The sequence below is a fragment of the Oncorhynchus masou genome, chromosome 18 (genome assembly GCF_036934945.1).
Source record: "Oncorhynchus masou masou isolate Uvic2021 chromosome 18, UVic_Omas_1.1, whole genome shotgun sequence".
NCBI lineage: Eukaryota > Metazoa > Chordata > Actinopteri > Salmoniformes > Salmonidae > Oncorhynchus > Oncorhynchus masou.
In genome coordinates this window covers 2,191,370-2,206,931 of record NC_088229.1, presented here as the reverse complement: position 1 = coordinate 2,206,931, position 15,562 = coordinate 2,191,370, and the positions used below count along the sequence as shown (strand labels likewise).

General features: G+C 40.9%; 1 protein-coding gene across 1 annotated transcript in view; it reads left to right on the top strand.

Annotated features, from left to right (window-relative positions):
* The window catches only part of pnpla1 (patatin-like phospholipase domain containing 1), a 33,250-nt gene extending 19,500 nt beyond the window's left edge, over positions 1 to 13,750 (top strand). Inside the window, exons 8-9 of the mRNA XM_064922049.1 lie at positions 13,153 to 13,254; positions 13,564 to 13,750. Coding sequence (XP_064778121.1) covers positions 13,153 to 13,254; positions 13,564 to 13,750 — 289 coding nt within the window. The remainder of the gene's footprint in view (positions 1 to 13,152; positions 13,255 to 13,563) is intronic.
* Positions 13,751 to 15,562: the final 1,812 nt, after the last annotated feature.

Genomic DNA, 15,562 nt, shown 5'->3' with positions numbered 1-15,562 from the left:
CTATGTTCTACTGATCACACTGTAAGGCTCTATGCTCTACTGATCACAATATAAGGCTCTACTGATCACACTATAAGGCTCTATGTTCTACTGATCACACCGTTACGCTCTACTGATCACACTATAAGGCTCTATGTTCTACTGATCACACTATAAGGCTCTATGCTCTACTGATCACACTATAAGGCTCTACTGATCACACTGTAAGGCTCTATGTTCTACTGATCACACTGTAAGGCTCTACTGATCACACTATAAGGCTCTATGTTCTACTGATCACACTATAAGGCTCTAGTGATCACACTATAAGGCTCTATGTTCTACTGATCACACTGTAAGGCGCTATGTTCTACTGATCACACTATAAGGCTCTATGCTCTACTGATCACACTATAAGTCTCTATGTTCTACTGATCACACTATAAGGCTCTATGTTCTACTGATCACACTATAAGGCTCTATGTTCTACTGATCACACTATAAGGCTCTATGTTCTACTGATCACACTATAAGGCTCTGTGTTCTACTGTTCACACTATAAGGCTCTCTATGTTCTACTGATCACACTATAAGGCTCTATGTTATACTGATCACACTATAAGGCTCTACTGATCACACTATAAGGCTCTATGTTCTACTGATCACACTATAAGGCTCTATGTTCTACTGATCACACCGTTACGCTCTACTGATCACACTATAAGGCTCTATGTTCTACTGATCACACTATAAGGCTCTATGCTCTACTGATCACACTATAAGGCTCTATGTTCTACTGATCCCAATATAAGGCTCTATGTTCTACTGATCACACTATAAGGCTCTATGATCTACTGATCACACCGTTACGCTCTACTGATCACACTATAAGGCTCTATGTTCTACTGATCACACTATAAGGCTCTATGCTCTACTGATCACACTATAAGGCTCTATGTTCTACTGATCACATTATAAGGCTCTATGTTCTACTGATCACACTATAAGGCTCTATGTTCTACTGATCACACCATTACGCTCTACTGATCACACTATAAGGCTCTATGTTCTACTGATCACACTATAAGGCTCTATGCTCTACTGATCACACTATAAGGCTCTATGTTCTACTGATCACATTATAAGGCTCTATGTTCTACTGATCACATTATAAGGCTCTATGTTCTACTGATCACACTATAAGGCTCTATGTTCTACTGATCACACTATAAGGCTCTATGTTCTACTGATCACACTATAAGGCTCTATGTTCTACTGATCACATTATAAGGCTCTATGTTCTACTGATCACACTATAAGGCTCTATGTTCTACTGATCACACTATAAGGCTCTATGTTCTACTGATCACACTATAAGGCTCTGTGTTCTACTGATCACACTATAAGGCTCTACTGATCACACTATAAGGCTCTATGTTCTACTGATCACACTATAAGGCTCTGTGTTCTACTGATCACACTATAAGGCTCTACTGATCACACTGTAAGGCTCTATGTTCTACTGATCACACTATAAGGCTCTATGTTCTACTGATCACACTATAAGGTTATATGCTCTACTGATCACACTATAAGGCTCTAGTGATCACACTATAAGGCTCTGTGTTCTACTGATCACACTGTAAGGCTCTATGTTCTACTGATCACACTATAAGGCTCTATGTTCTACTGATCACACTATAAGGCTCTGTGTTCTACTGATCACACTGTAAGGCTCTATGTTCTACTGATCACACTATAAGGTTCTATGCTCTACTGATCACACTATAAGGCTCTATGTTCTACTGATCACACTATAAGGCTCTGTGTTCTACTGATCACACTATAAGGCTCTATGTTCTACTGATCACACTATAAGGCTCTAGTGATCACACTATAAGTCTCTATGCTCTACTGATCACACTATAAGGCTCTACTGATCACATCATAAGGCTCTATGTTCTACTGATCACACTATAAGGCTCTATGTTCTACTGATCACACTATAAGGCTCTGTGTTCTACTGATCACACTATAAGGCTCTATGTTCTACTGATCACACTGTAAGGCTCTATGTTCTACTGATCACACTATAAGGCTCTATGTTCTACTGATCACACTATAAGGCTCTACTGATCACACTATAAGGCTCTATGTTCTACTGATCACACTATAAGGCTCTACTGATCACACTATAAGGCTCTATGTTCTACTGATCACACTATAAGGCTCTAGTGATCACACTATAAGGCTCTATGTTCTACTGATCACACTGTAAGGCTCTATGCTCTACTGATCACAATATAAGCCTCTACTGATCACACTGTAAGGCTCTATGTTCTACTGATCACACCGTTACGCTCTACTGATCACACTATAAGGCTCTATGTTCTACTGATCACACTATAAGGCTCTATGCTCTACTGATCACACTATAAGGCTCTACTGATCACACTGTAAGGCTCTATGTTCTACTGATCACACTGTAAGGCTCTACTGATCACACTATAAGGCTCTATGTTCTACTGATCACACTATAAGGCTCTAGTGATCACACTATAAGGCTCTATGTTCTACTGATCACACTGTAAGGCGCTATGTTCTACTGATCACACTATAAGGCTCTATGCTCTACTGATCACACTATAAGTCTCTATGTTCTACTGATCACACTATAAGGCTCTATGTTCTACTGATCACACTATAAGGCTCTATGTTCTACTGATCACACTATAAGGCTCTATGTTCTACTGATCACACTATAAGGCTCTGTGTTCTACTGTTCACACTATAAGGCTCTCTATGTTCTACTGATCACACTATAAGGCTCTATGTTATACTGATCACACTATAAGGCTCTACTGATCACACTATAAGGCTCTATGTTCTACTGATCACACTATAAGGCTCTATGTTCTACTGATCACACCGTTACGCTCTACTGATCACACTATAAGGCTCTATGTTCTACTGATCACACTATAAGGCTCTATGCTCTACTGATCACACTATAAGGCTCTATGTTCTACTGATCCCAATATAAGGCTCTATGTTCTACTGATCACACTATAAGGCTCTATGTTCTACTGATCACACCGTTACGCTCTACTGATCACACTATAAGGCTCTATGTTCTACTGATCACACTATAAGGCTCTATGCTCTACTGATCACACTATAAGGCTCTATGTTCTACTGATCACATTATAAGGCTCTATGTTCTACTGATCACACTATAAGGCTCTATGTTCTACTGATCACACCATTACGCTCTACTGATCACACTATAAGGCTCTATGTTATACTGATCACACTATAAGGCTCTACTGATCACACTATAAGGCTCTATGTTCTACTGATCACACTATAAGGCTCTACTGATCACACTGTAAGGCTCTATGTTCTACTGATCACACTATAAGGCTCTATGTTCTACTGATCACACTATAAGGTTATATGCTCTACTGATCACACTATAAGGCTCTAGTGATCACACTATAAGGCTCTGTGTTCTACTGATCACACTGTAAGGCTCTATGTTCTACTGATCACACTATAAGGCTCTATGTTCTACTGATCACACTATAAGGCTCTGTGTTCTACTGATCACACTGTAAGGCTCTATGTTCTACTGATCACACTATAAGGTTCTATGCTCTACTGATCACACTATAAGGCTCTATGTTCTACTGATCACACTATAAGGCTCTGTGTTCTACTGATCACACTATAAGGCTCTATGTTCTACTGATCACACTATAAGGCTCTAGTGATCACACTATAAGTCTCTATGCTCTACTGATCACACTATAAGGCTCTACTGATCACATCATAAGGCTCTATGTTCTACTGATCACACTATAAGGCTCTATGTTCTACTGATCACACTATAAGGCTCTGTGTTCTACTGATCACACTATAAGGCTCTATGTTCTACTGATCACACTGTAAGGCTCTATGTTCTACTGATCACACTATAAGGCTCTATGTTCTACTGATCACACTATAAGGCTCTACTGATCACACTATAAGGCTCTATGTTCTACTGATCACACTATAAGGCTCTACTGATCACACTATAAGGCTCTATGTTCTACTGATCACACTATAAGGCTCTAGTGATCACACTATAAGGCTCTATGTTCTACTGATCACACTGTAAGGCTCTATGCTCTACTGATCACAATATAAGCCTCTACTGATCACACTGTAAGGCTCTATGTTCTACTGATCACACCGTTACGCTCTACTGATCACACTATAAGGCTCTATGTTCTACTGATCACACTATAAGGCTCTATGCTCTACTGATCACACTATAAGGCTCTACTGATCACACTGTAAGGCTCTATGTTCTACTGATCACACTGTAAGGCTCTACTGATCACACTATAAGGCTCTATGTTCTACTGATCACACTATAAGGCTCTAGTGATCACACTATAAGGCTCTATGTTCTACTGATCACACTGTAAGGCGCTATGTTCTACTGATCACACTATAAGGCTCTATGCTCTACTGATCACACTATAAGTCTCTATGTTCTACTGATCACACTATAAGGCTCTATGTTCTACTGATCACACTATAAGGCTCTATGTTCTACTGATCACACTATAAGGCTCTATGTTCTACTGATCACACTATAAGGCTCTGTGTTCTACTGTTCACACTATAAGGCTCTCTATGTTCTACTGATCACACTATAAGGCTCTATGTTATACTGATCACACTATAAGGCTCTACTGATCACACTATAAGGCTCTATGTTCTACTGATCACACTATAAGGCTCTATGTTCTACTGATCACACCGTTACGCTCTACTGATCACACTATAAGGCTCTATGTTCTACTGATCACACTATAAGGCTCTATGCTCTACTGATCACACTATAAGGCTCTATGTTCTACTGATCCCAATATAAGGCTCTATGTTCTACTGATCACACTATAAGGCTCTATGTTCTACTGATCACACCGTTACGCTCTACTGATCACACTATAAGGCTCTATGTTCTACTGATCACACTATAAGGCTCTATGCTCTACTGATCACACTATAAGGCTCTATGTTCTACTGATCACATTATAAGGCTCTATGTTCTACTGATCACACTATAAGGCTCTATGTTCTACTGATCACACCATTACGCTCTACTGATCACACTATAAGGCTCTATGTTCTACTGATCACACTATAAGGCTCTATGCTCTACTGATCACACTATAAGGCTCTATGTTCTACTGATCACATTATAAGGCTCTATGTTCTACTGATCACATTATAAGGCTCTATGTTCTACTGATCACACTATAAGGCTCTATGTTCTACTGATCACACTATAAGGCTCTATGTTCTACTGATCACACTATAAGGCTCTATGTTCTACTGATCACACTATAAGGCTCTATGTTCTACTGATCACATTATAAGGCTCTATGTTCTACTGATCACACTATAAGGCTCTATGTTCTACTGATCACACTATAAGGCTCTATGTTCTACTGATCACACTATAAGGCTCTGTGTTCTACTGATCACACTATAAGGCTCTACTGATCACACTATAAGGCTCTATGTTCTACTGATCACACTATAAGGCTCTGTGTTCTACTGATCACACTATAAGGCTCTACTGATCACACTGTAAGGCTCTATGTTCTACTGATCACACTATAAGGCTCTATGTTCTACTGATCACACTATAAGGCTCTGTGTTCTACTGATCACACTGTAAGGCTCTATGTTCTACTGATCACACTATAAGGCTCTGTGTTCTACTGATCACACTGTAAGGCTCTATGTTCTACTGATCACACTATAAGGCTCTGTGTTCTACTGATCACACTATAAGGCTCTATGTTCTACTGATCACACTATAAGGCTCTAGTGATCACACTATAAGTCTCTATGCTCTACTGATCACACTATAAGGCTCTACTGATCACATCAGGCTCTATGTTCTACTGATCACACTATAAGGCTCTATGTTCTACTGATCACACTATAAGGCTCTGTGTTCTACTGATCACACTGTAAGGCTCTATGCTCTACTGATCACACTATAAGGCTCTATGTTCTACTGATCACACTATAAGGCTCTGTGTTCTACTGATCACACTATAAGGCTCTATGTTCTACTGATCACACTGTAAGGCTCTATGTTCTACTGATCACACTATAAGGCTCTATGTTCTACTGATCACACTATAAGGCTCTACTGATCACACTATAAGGCTCTATGTTCTACTGATCACACTATAAGGCTCTACTGATCACACTATAAGGCTCTATGTTCTACTGATCACACTATAAGGCTCTAGTGATCACACTATAAGGCTCTATGTTCTACTGATCACACTGTAAGGCTCTATGCTCTACTGATCACAATATAAGGCTCTACTGATCACACTATAAGGCTCTATGTTCTACTGATCACACTGTAAGGCTCTATGCTCTACTGATCACAATATAAGGCTCTACTGATCACACTATAAGGCTCTATGTTCTACTGATCACACTATAAGGCTCTAGTGATCACACTATAAGGCTCTATGTTCTACTGATCACACTGTAAGGCTCTATGCTCTACTGATCACAATATAAGGCTCTACTGATCACACTATAAGGCTCTATGTTCTACTGATCACACCGTTACGCTCTACTGATCACACTATAAGGCTCTATGTTCTACTGATCACACTATAAGGCTCTATGCTCTACTGATCACACTATAAGGTTATATGCTCTACTGATCACACTATAAGGCTCTAGTGATCACACTATAAGGCTCTGTGTTCTACTGATCACACTGTAAGGCTCTATGTTCTACTGATCACACTATAAGGCTCTATGTTCTACTGATCACACTATAAGGCTCTGTGTTCTACTGATCACACTGTAAGGCTCTATGTTCTACTGATCACACTATAAGGTTCTATGCTCTACTGATCACACTATAAGGCTCTATGTTCTACTGATCACACTATAAGGCTCTGTGTTCTACTGATCACACTATAAGGCTCTATGTTCTACTGATCACACTATAAGGCTCTAGTGATCACACTATAAGTCTCTATGCTCTACTGATCACACTATAAGGCTCTACTGATCACATCATAAGGCTCTATGTTCTACTGATCACACTATAAGGCTCTATGTTCTACTGATCACACTATAAGGCTCTGTGTTCTACTGATCACACTATAAGGCTCTATGTTCTACTGATCACACTGTAAGGCTCTATGTTCTACTGATCACACTATAAGGCTCTATGTTCTACTGATCACACTATAAGGCTCTACTGATCACACTATAAGGCTCTATGTTCTACTGATCACACTATAAGGCTCTACTGATCACACTATAAGGCTCTATGTTCTACTGATCACACTATAAGGCTCTAGTGATCACACTATAAGGCTCTATGTTCTACTGATCACACTGTAAGGCTCTATGCTCTACTGATCACAATATAAGCCTCTACTGATCACACTGTAAGGCTCTATGTTCTACTGATCACACCGTTACGCTCTACTGATCACACTATAAGGCTCTATGTTCTACTGATCACACTATAAGGCTCTATGCTCTACTGATCACACTATAAGGCTCTACTGATCACACTGTAAGGCTCTATGTTCTACTGATCACACTGTAAGGCTCTACTGATCACACTATAAGGCTCTATGTTCTACTGATCACACTATAAGGCTCTAGTGATCACACTATAAGGCTCTATGTTCTACTGATCACACTGTAAGGCGCTATGTTCTACTGATCACACTATAAGGCTCTATGCTCTACTGATCACACTATAAGTCTCTATGTTCTACTGATCACACTATAAGGCTCTATGTTCTACTGATCACACTATAAGGCTCTATGTTCTACTGATCACACTATAAGGCTCTATGTTCTACTGATCACACTATAAGGCTCTGTGTTCTACTGTTCACACTATAAGGCTCTCTATGTTCTACTGATCACACTATAAGGCTCTATGTTATACTGATCACACTATAAGGCTCTACTGATCACACTATAAGGCTCTATGTTCTACTGATCACACTATAAGGCTCTATGTTCTACTGATCACACCGTTACGCTCTACTGATCACACTATAAGGCTCTATGTTCTACTGATCACACTATAAGGCTCTATGCTCTACTGATCACACTATAAGGCTCTATGTTCTACTGATCCCAATATAAGGCTCTATGTTCTACTGATCACACTATAAGGCTCTATGTTCTACTGATCACACCGTTACGCTCTACTGATCACACTATAAGGCTCTATGTTCTACTGATCACACTATAAGGCTCTATGCTCTACTGATCACACTATAAGGCTCTATGTTCTACTGATCACATTATAAGGCTCTATGTTCTACTGATCACACTATAAGGCTCTATGTTCTACTGATCACACCATTACGCTCTACTGATCACACTATAAGGCTCTATGTTCTACTGATCACACTATAAGGCTCTATGCTCTACTGATCACACTATAAGGCTCTATGTTCTACTGATCACATTATAAGGCTCTATGTTCTACTGATCACATTATAAGGCTCTATGTTCTACTGATCACACTATAAGGCTCTATGTTCTACTGATCACACTATAAGGCTCTATGTTCTACTGATCACACTATAAGGCTCTATGTTCTACTGATCACACTATAAGGCTCTATGTTCTACTGATCACATTATAAGGCTCTATGTTCTACTGATCACACTATAAGGCTCTATGTTCTACTGATCACACTATAAGGCTCTATGTTCTACTGATCACACTATAAGGCTCTGTGTTCTACTGATCACACTATAAGGCTCTACTGATCACACTATAAGGCTCTATGTTCTACTGATCACACTATAAGGCTCTGTGTTCTACTGATCACACTATAAGGCTCTACTGATCACACTGTAAGGCTCTATGTTCTACTGATCACACTATAAGGCTCTATGTTCTACTGATCACACTATAAGGCTCTGTGTTCTACTGATCACACTGTAAGGCTCTATGTTCTACTGATCACACTATAAGGCTCTGTGTTCTACTGATCACACTGTAAGGCTCTATGTTCTACTGATCACACTATAAGGCTCTGTGTTCTACTGATCACACTATAAGGCTCTATGTTCTACTGATCACACTATAAGGCTCTAGTGATCACACTATAAGTCTCTATGCTCTACTGATCACACTATAAGGCTCTACTGATCACATCAGGCTCTATGTTCTACTGATCACACTATAAGGCTCTATGTTCTACTGATCACACTATAAGGCTCTGTGTTCTACTGATCACACTGTAAGGCTCTATGCTCTACTGATCACACTATAAGGCTCTATGTTCTACTGATCACACTATAAGGCTCTGTGTTCTACTGATCACACTATAAGGCTCTATGTTCTACTGATCACACTGTAAGGCTCTATGTTCTACTGATCACACTATAAGGCTCTATGTTCTACTGATCACACTATAAGGCTCTACTGATCACACTATAAGGCTCTATGTTCTACTGATCACACTATAAGGCTCTACTGATCACACTATAAGGCTCTATGTTCTACTGATCACACTATAAGGCTCTAGTGATCACACTATAAGGCTCTATGTTCTACTGATCACACTGTAAGGCTCTATGCTCTACTGATCACAATATAAGGCTCTACTGATCACACTATAAGGCTCTATGTTCTACTGATCACACTGTAAGGCTCTATGCTCTACTGATCACAATATAAGGCTCTACTGATCACACTATAAGGCTCTATGTTCTACTGATCACACTATAAGGCTCTAGTGATCACACTATAAGGCTCTATGTTCTACTGATCACACTGTAAGGCTCTATGCTCTACTGATCACAATATAAGGCTCTACTGATCACACTATAAGGCTCTATGTTCTACTGATCACACCGTTACGCTCTACTGATCACACTATAAGGCTCTATGTTCTACTGATCACACTATAAGGCTCTATGCTCTACTGATCACACTATAAGGCTCTACTGATCACACTGTAAGGCTCTATGTTCTACTGATCACACTGTAAGGCTCTACTGATCACACTATAAGGCTCTATGTTCTACTGATCACACTATAAGGCTCTAGTGATCACACTATAAGGCTCTATGTTCTACTGATCACACTATAAGGCTCTACTGATCACACTAAAAGGCTCTATGTCCTACTGATCACACTATAAGGCTCTAGTGATCACACTATAAGGCTCTATGCTCTACTGATCACACTATAAGGCTCTACTGATCACACCATAAGGCTCTATGCTCTACTTATCACACTGTAAGGCTCTATGTTCTACTGATCACACTATAAGGCTCTACTGATCACACTATAAGGCTCTATGTTCTACTGATCACACTATAAGGCTCTAGTGATCACACTATAAGGCTCTGTGTTCTACTGATCACACTATAAGGCTCTATGTTCTACTGATCACACTATAAGGCTCTATGTTCTACTGATCACACTATAAGGCTCTACTGATCACACTATAAGGCTCTATGTTCTACTGATCACACTATAAGGCTCTAGTGATCACACTATAAGGCTCTATGTTCTACTGAATACACTATAAGGCTCTACTGATCACACTATAAGGCTCTATGTTCTACTGATCACACTATAAGGCTCTAGTGATCACACTATAAGGCTCTATGTTCTACTGATCACACTATAAGGCTCTACTGATCACACTATAAGGCTCTATGCTCTACTTATCACACTGTAAGGCTCTATGCTCTACTGATCACACTATAAGGCTCTACTGATCACACTATAAGGCTCTATGTTCTACTGATCACACCGTTACGCTCTACTGATCACACTATAAGGCTCTATGTTCTACTGATCACACTATAAGGCTCTATGCTCTACTGATCACACTATAAGGCTCTATGTTCTACTGATCACATTATAAGGCTCTATGTTCTACTGATCACACTATAAGGCTCTATGTTCTACTGATCACACTATAAGGCTCTATGCTCTACTGATCACACTATAAGGCTCTATGTTCTACTGATCACACTATAAGGCTCTATGTTCTACTGATCACACTATAAGGCTCTATGTTCTACTGATCACACTATAAGGCTCTATGTTCTACTGATCACACTATAAGGCTCTATGTTATTCTGATCACACTATAAGGCTCTATGCTCTACTGATCACACTATAAGGCTCTATGTTCTACTGATCACACTATAAGGCTCTATGTTCTACTGATCACACTATAAGGCTCTATGTTCTACTGATCACACTATAAGGCTCTGTGTTCTACTGATCACACTATAAGGCTCTACTGATCACACTGTAAGGCTCTATGTTCTACTGATCACACTATAAGGCTCTATGTTCTACTGATCACACTATAAGGTTCTATGCTCTACTGATCACACTATAAGGCTCTATGTTCTACTGATCACACTATATGGCTCTGTGTTCTACTGATCACACTATAAGGCTCTACTGATCACACTGTAAGGCTCTATGTTCTACTGATCACACTGTAAGGCTCTACTGATCACACTATAAGGCTCTATGTTCTACTGATCACACTATAAGGCTCTAGTGATCACACTATAAGGCTCTATGTTCTACTGATCACACTATAAGGCTCTATGTTCTACTGATCACACTATAAGGCTCTATGTTCTACTGATCACACTATAAGGCTCTACTGATCACACTATAAGGCTCTATGTTCTACTGATCACACTATAAGGCTCTATGCTCTACTGATCACACTATAAGGCTCTATGCTCTACTGATCACACTATAAGGCTCTATGCTCTACTGATCACACTATAAGGCTCTATGTTATACTGATCACACTATAAGGCTCTATGTTCTACTGATCACACTATAAGGCTCTACTGATCACACTATAAGGCTCTATGTTCTACTGATCACACTATAAGGCTCTACTGATCACACTATAAGGCTCTATGTTCTACTGATCACACTATAAGGCTCTACTGATCACACTATAAGGCTCTATGCTCTACTGATCACACTATAAGGCTCTATGCTCTACTGATCACACTATAAGGCTCTATGCTCTACTGATCACACTATAAGGCTCTATGTTCTACTGATCACACTATAAGGCTCTATGTTCTACTGATCACACTATAAGGCTCTATGTTCTACTGATCACACTATAAGGCTCTACTGATCACACTATAAGGCTCTATGTTCTACTGATCACACTATAAGGCTCTATGTTCTACTGATCACACTATAAGGCTCTATGTTCTACTGATCACACTATAAGGCTCTATGTTATTCTGATCACACTATAAGGCTCTATGATCTACTGATCACACTATAAGGCTCTATGTTCTACTGATCACACTATAAGGCTCTATGTTCTACTGATCACACTATAAGGCTCTACTGATCACACTATAAGGCTCTATGTTCTACTGATCACACTGATCAGACTTCATTCATTAAGTGAGGAGAGAGAGAGAGAGAGAGAGAGAGACTTAATTCATTAAGTGAGGAGAGAGAGACTTCATTCATTCAGTGAGGAGAGAGAGAGAGACTTCATTCATTCAGTGAGGAGAGAGAGACGTCAGTCATTCAGTGAGGAGAGAGAGACGTCATTCATTCAGTGAGGAGAGAGAGACGTCATTCATTCAGTGAGGAGAGAGAGAGAGACTTCATTCATTCAGTGAGGAGAGAGAGACGTCATTCATTCAGTGAGGAGAGAGAGAGACGTCATTCATTCAGTGAGGAGAGAGAGACGTCATTCATTCAGTGAGGAGAGAGAGACTTCATTCATTCAGTGAGGAGAGAGAGAGAGACATTAGCGCCTGTGTGTATACCAACATCCTACAGCACATTGTCTTGGTGGGTTAAGTCAGGAATTGTTTTGAAAATAACTGCGCTAAATACTTGTCTGTTTGTGAAAATAAACACATTTAGTAAGTCAGAGAATTAGTAGGACCTCGTTTTTTTAAAGCAGACTTTTCTCTCTTTCTCTGTTTGTGTGTGTGTGTGTGTGTGTGTGTGTGTGTGTGTGTGTGTGTGTGTGTGTGTGTGTGTGTGTGTGTGTGTGTGTGTGTGTGTGTGTGTGTGTGTGTGTGTGTGTGTGTGTGTGTGTGTGTCTGTCAGGATGGGAGTTTTAGGGTTCTGGCTGTGGCAGGATCTACGCCAGATCACCTTCTATTTCATGGACATCCTGGTCTCCAGCCTCCGCCGAAACCTACAGAACAGGTACAACACAGACAGATACACACACACACACACTAGAGATTCATATGTTGTGTCTGTGTCAGAGCACTATGCACAGCACATCCTGTATGTATATATCTGGTGTGTGTGTGTGTGTGCATGGTGTGTGTGCATGAAGTGTGTGTGTTCTCAGGGTACGACCACCTCTCTTCCTGCCAGCTATGACAAAGGTGCGGGCGGGGGTACGAGGGTCTGGAAGAGACCCCCCAGGGACAGATGTGTTCCACCCTCCGCCTCCACCTCTCCTCTTTCTCACCCCTCTCTCCGTCCTCCCCTCTCTCCATCCTCCAGACTCCAACACAATGTTACTTCGCTTGGATCTGGATCAAGAGAAGGAGGCGGAGACGGACCCCACCATCCCTCTCTATCCTGGGCTGAAAGAGGGGAGGATGAAGAAAGAGAGACCCTGGTTGACCCCCCCCGGCACCCCATCCTAATAAAACAGACCTTGGTTGACCCCCCTAGCCCCCCATCCTAATAAAACAGACCTTGGTTGACCACCCTAGCCCCCCATCCTAATAAAACAGACCCTGGTTGACCCCCCCCGGCACCCCATCCTAATAAAACAGACCTTGGTTGACCCCCTAGCCCCCGATCCTAATAAAACAGACCTTGGTTGACCCCCCTAGCACCCATCCTAATAAAACAGACCTTGGTTGACCACCCTAGCCCCCATCCTAATAAAACAGACCTTGGTTGACCCCCCTAGCCCCCCATCTTAATAAAACAGACCTTGGTTGACCCCCCCTAGCACCCCATCTTTATAATAGGGTATTCACACAAGACTAAACAGAAAAGACTTTGAGAGAATACCCTCGAGACAGACTGTTTACTAAAATGTAAAATGCTAACTTCTTACGTCTCGACCTCTACCTACATGCAAACTCTTTGAGCCGATGTCAACCTACCTGCCTAGGATTTTTGTGGTCAAGGAGTCGAGGGAATCAACTCTTTTGGAGTCGACTCCCAGTGGTCAAGGAGTCCAGGGAATCAACTATTTTGGAGTCGACTCCCAGGGGTCAAGGAGTCCAGGGAATCAACTCTTTTGGAGTTGACTCCCAGTGGTCAAGGAGTCCAGGGAATCAACTCTTTTGGAGTCGACTCCCAGTGGTCAAGGAGTCCAGGTAATCAACTCTTTTGGAGTCGACTCTCCACCACTATTATCAACTGCCCAAGTGAATTGTCAACTTTTTCAGTCACAATTTACTTTTTTTCATGTAGTTATTTGCATGATATTGATAAAAATGAAGTTAGGCCGAAAAATAATATAGAAGCTAGCTATTGTTTAGGTAATGTTGGTTGACGTCAGCATTCAGCTAACTAATTAGCTAACTTAGCTAGTAAGTTAGCTGTATGTGGAGAGGATGCAGGCTGTTTGTTTAGCCTGCTAACGAGCTCTGTATAATATGAATTACACCGTATAACAACGTACGAGAGGGGTAAACGTTCATTTTTTCCCGATGCTGAAATAACATGATGAATGTTGTTAGCTAACGTTAGCTAGCTAGCGAGCAGCTGAGTGTATAGATGAGAAAATAAACCATTGATACGTCTGCACATGCTTGTGAATTATTACATTATATAATAATATGGTTTCGTTGAACAAATACAACAGCGAATACTTAGTTATGTCCTTGTACTTGGTTCCAGTAGTGGTGTGTGGGGGAAATGACTGGGGAAGCCAGGCCAGTATAAAAGCCATATTACAACCTACTGTATGTTGTGATAATTGTGTAGTTTTCTCTAACCCATTCGTTAATAAGGCACAGTGATATACAATAAGGCCCACGGTGAGGCTCTATAACCCCTAAGCCACAGTGATATACAATAAGGCCCGCGGTGAGGCTCTATAATCCCTAAGCCACAGTGATAGACAATAAGGCCCGCGGTGAGGCTCTATAACCCCTAAGCCACAGTGATATACAATAAGGCCCGCGGTGAGGCTCTATAACCCCTAAGACACAGTGATAGACAATAAGGCCCGCGATGAGGCTCTATAACCCCTAAGACACAGTGATAGACAATAAGGCCCGCGGTGAGGCTCTATAACCCCTAAGACACAGTGATAGACAATAAGGCCCGCGATGAGGCTCTATAACCCCTAAGACACAGTGATAGACAATAAGGCCCGCGGTGAGGCTCTATAACCCCTAAGACACAGTGATAGACAATAAGGCCCGCGGTGAGGCTCTATAATCCCTAAGCCACAGTGATATACAATAAGGCCCGCGGTGAGGCTCTATAATCCCTAAGCCACAGTGATAGACAATAAGGCCCGCGATGAGGCTCT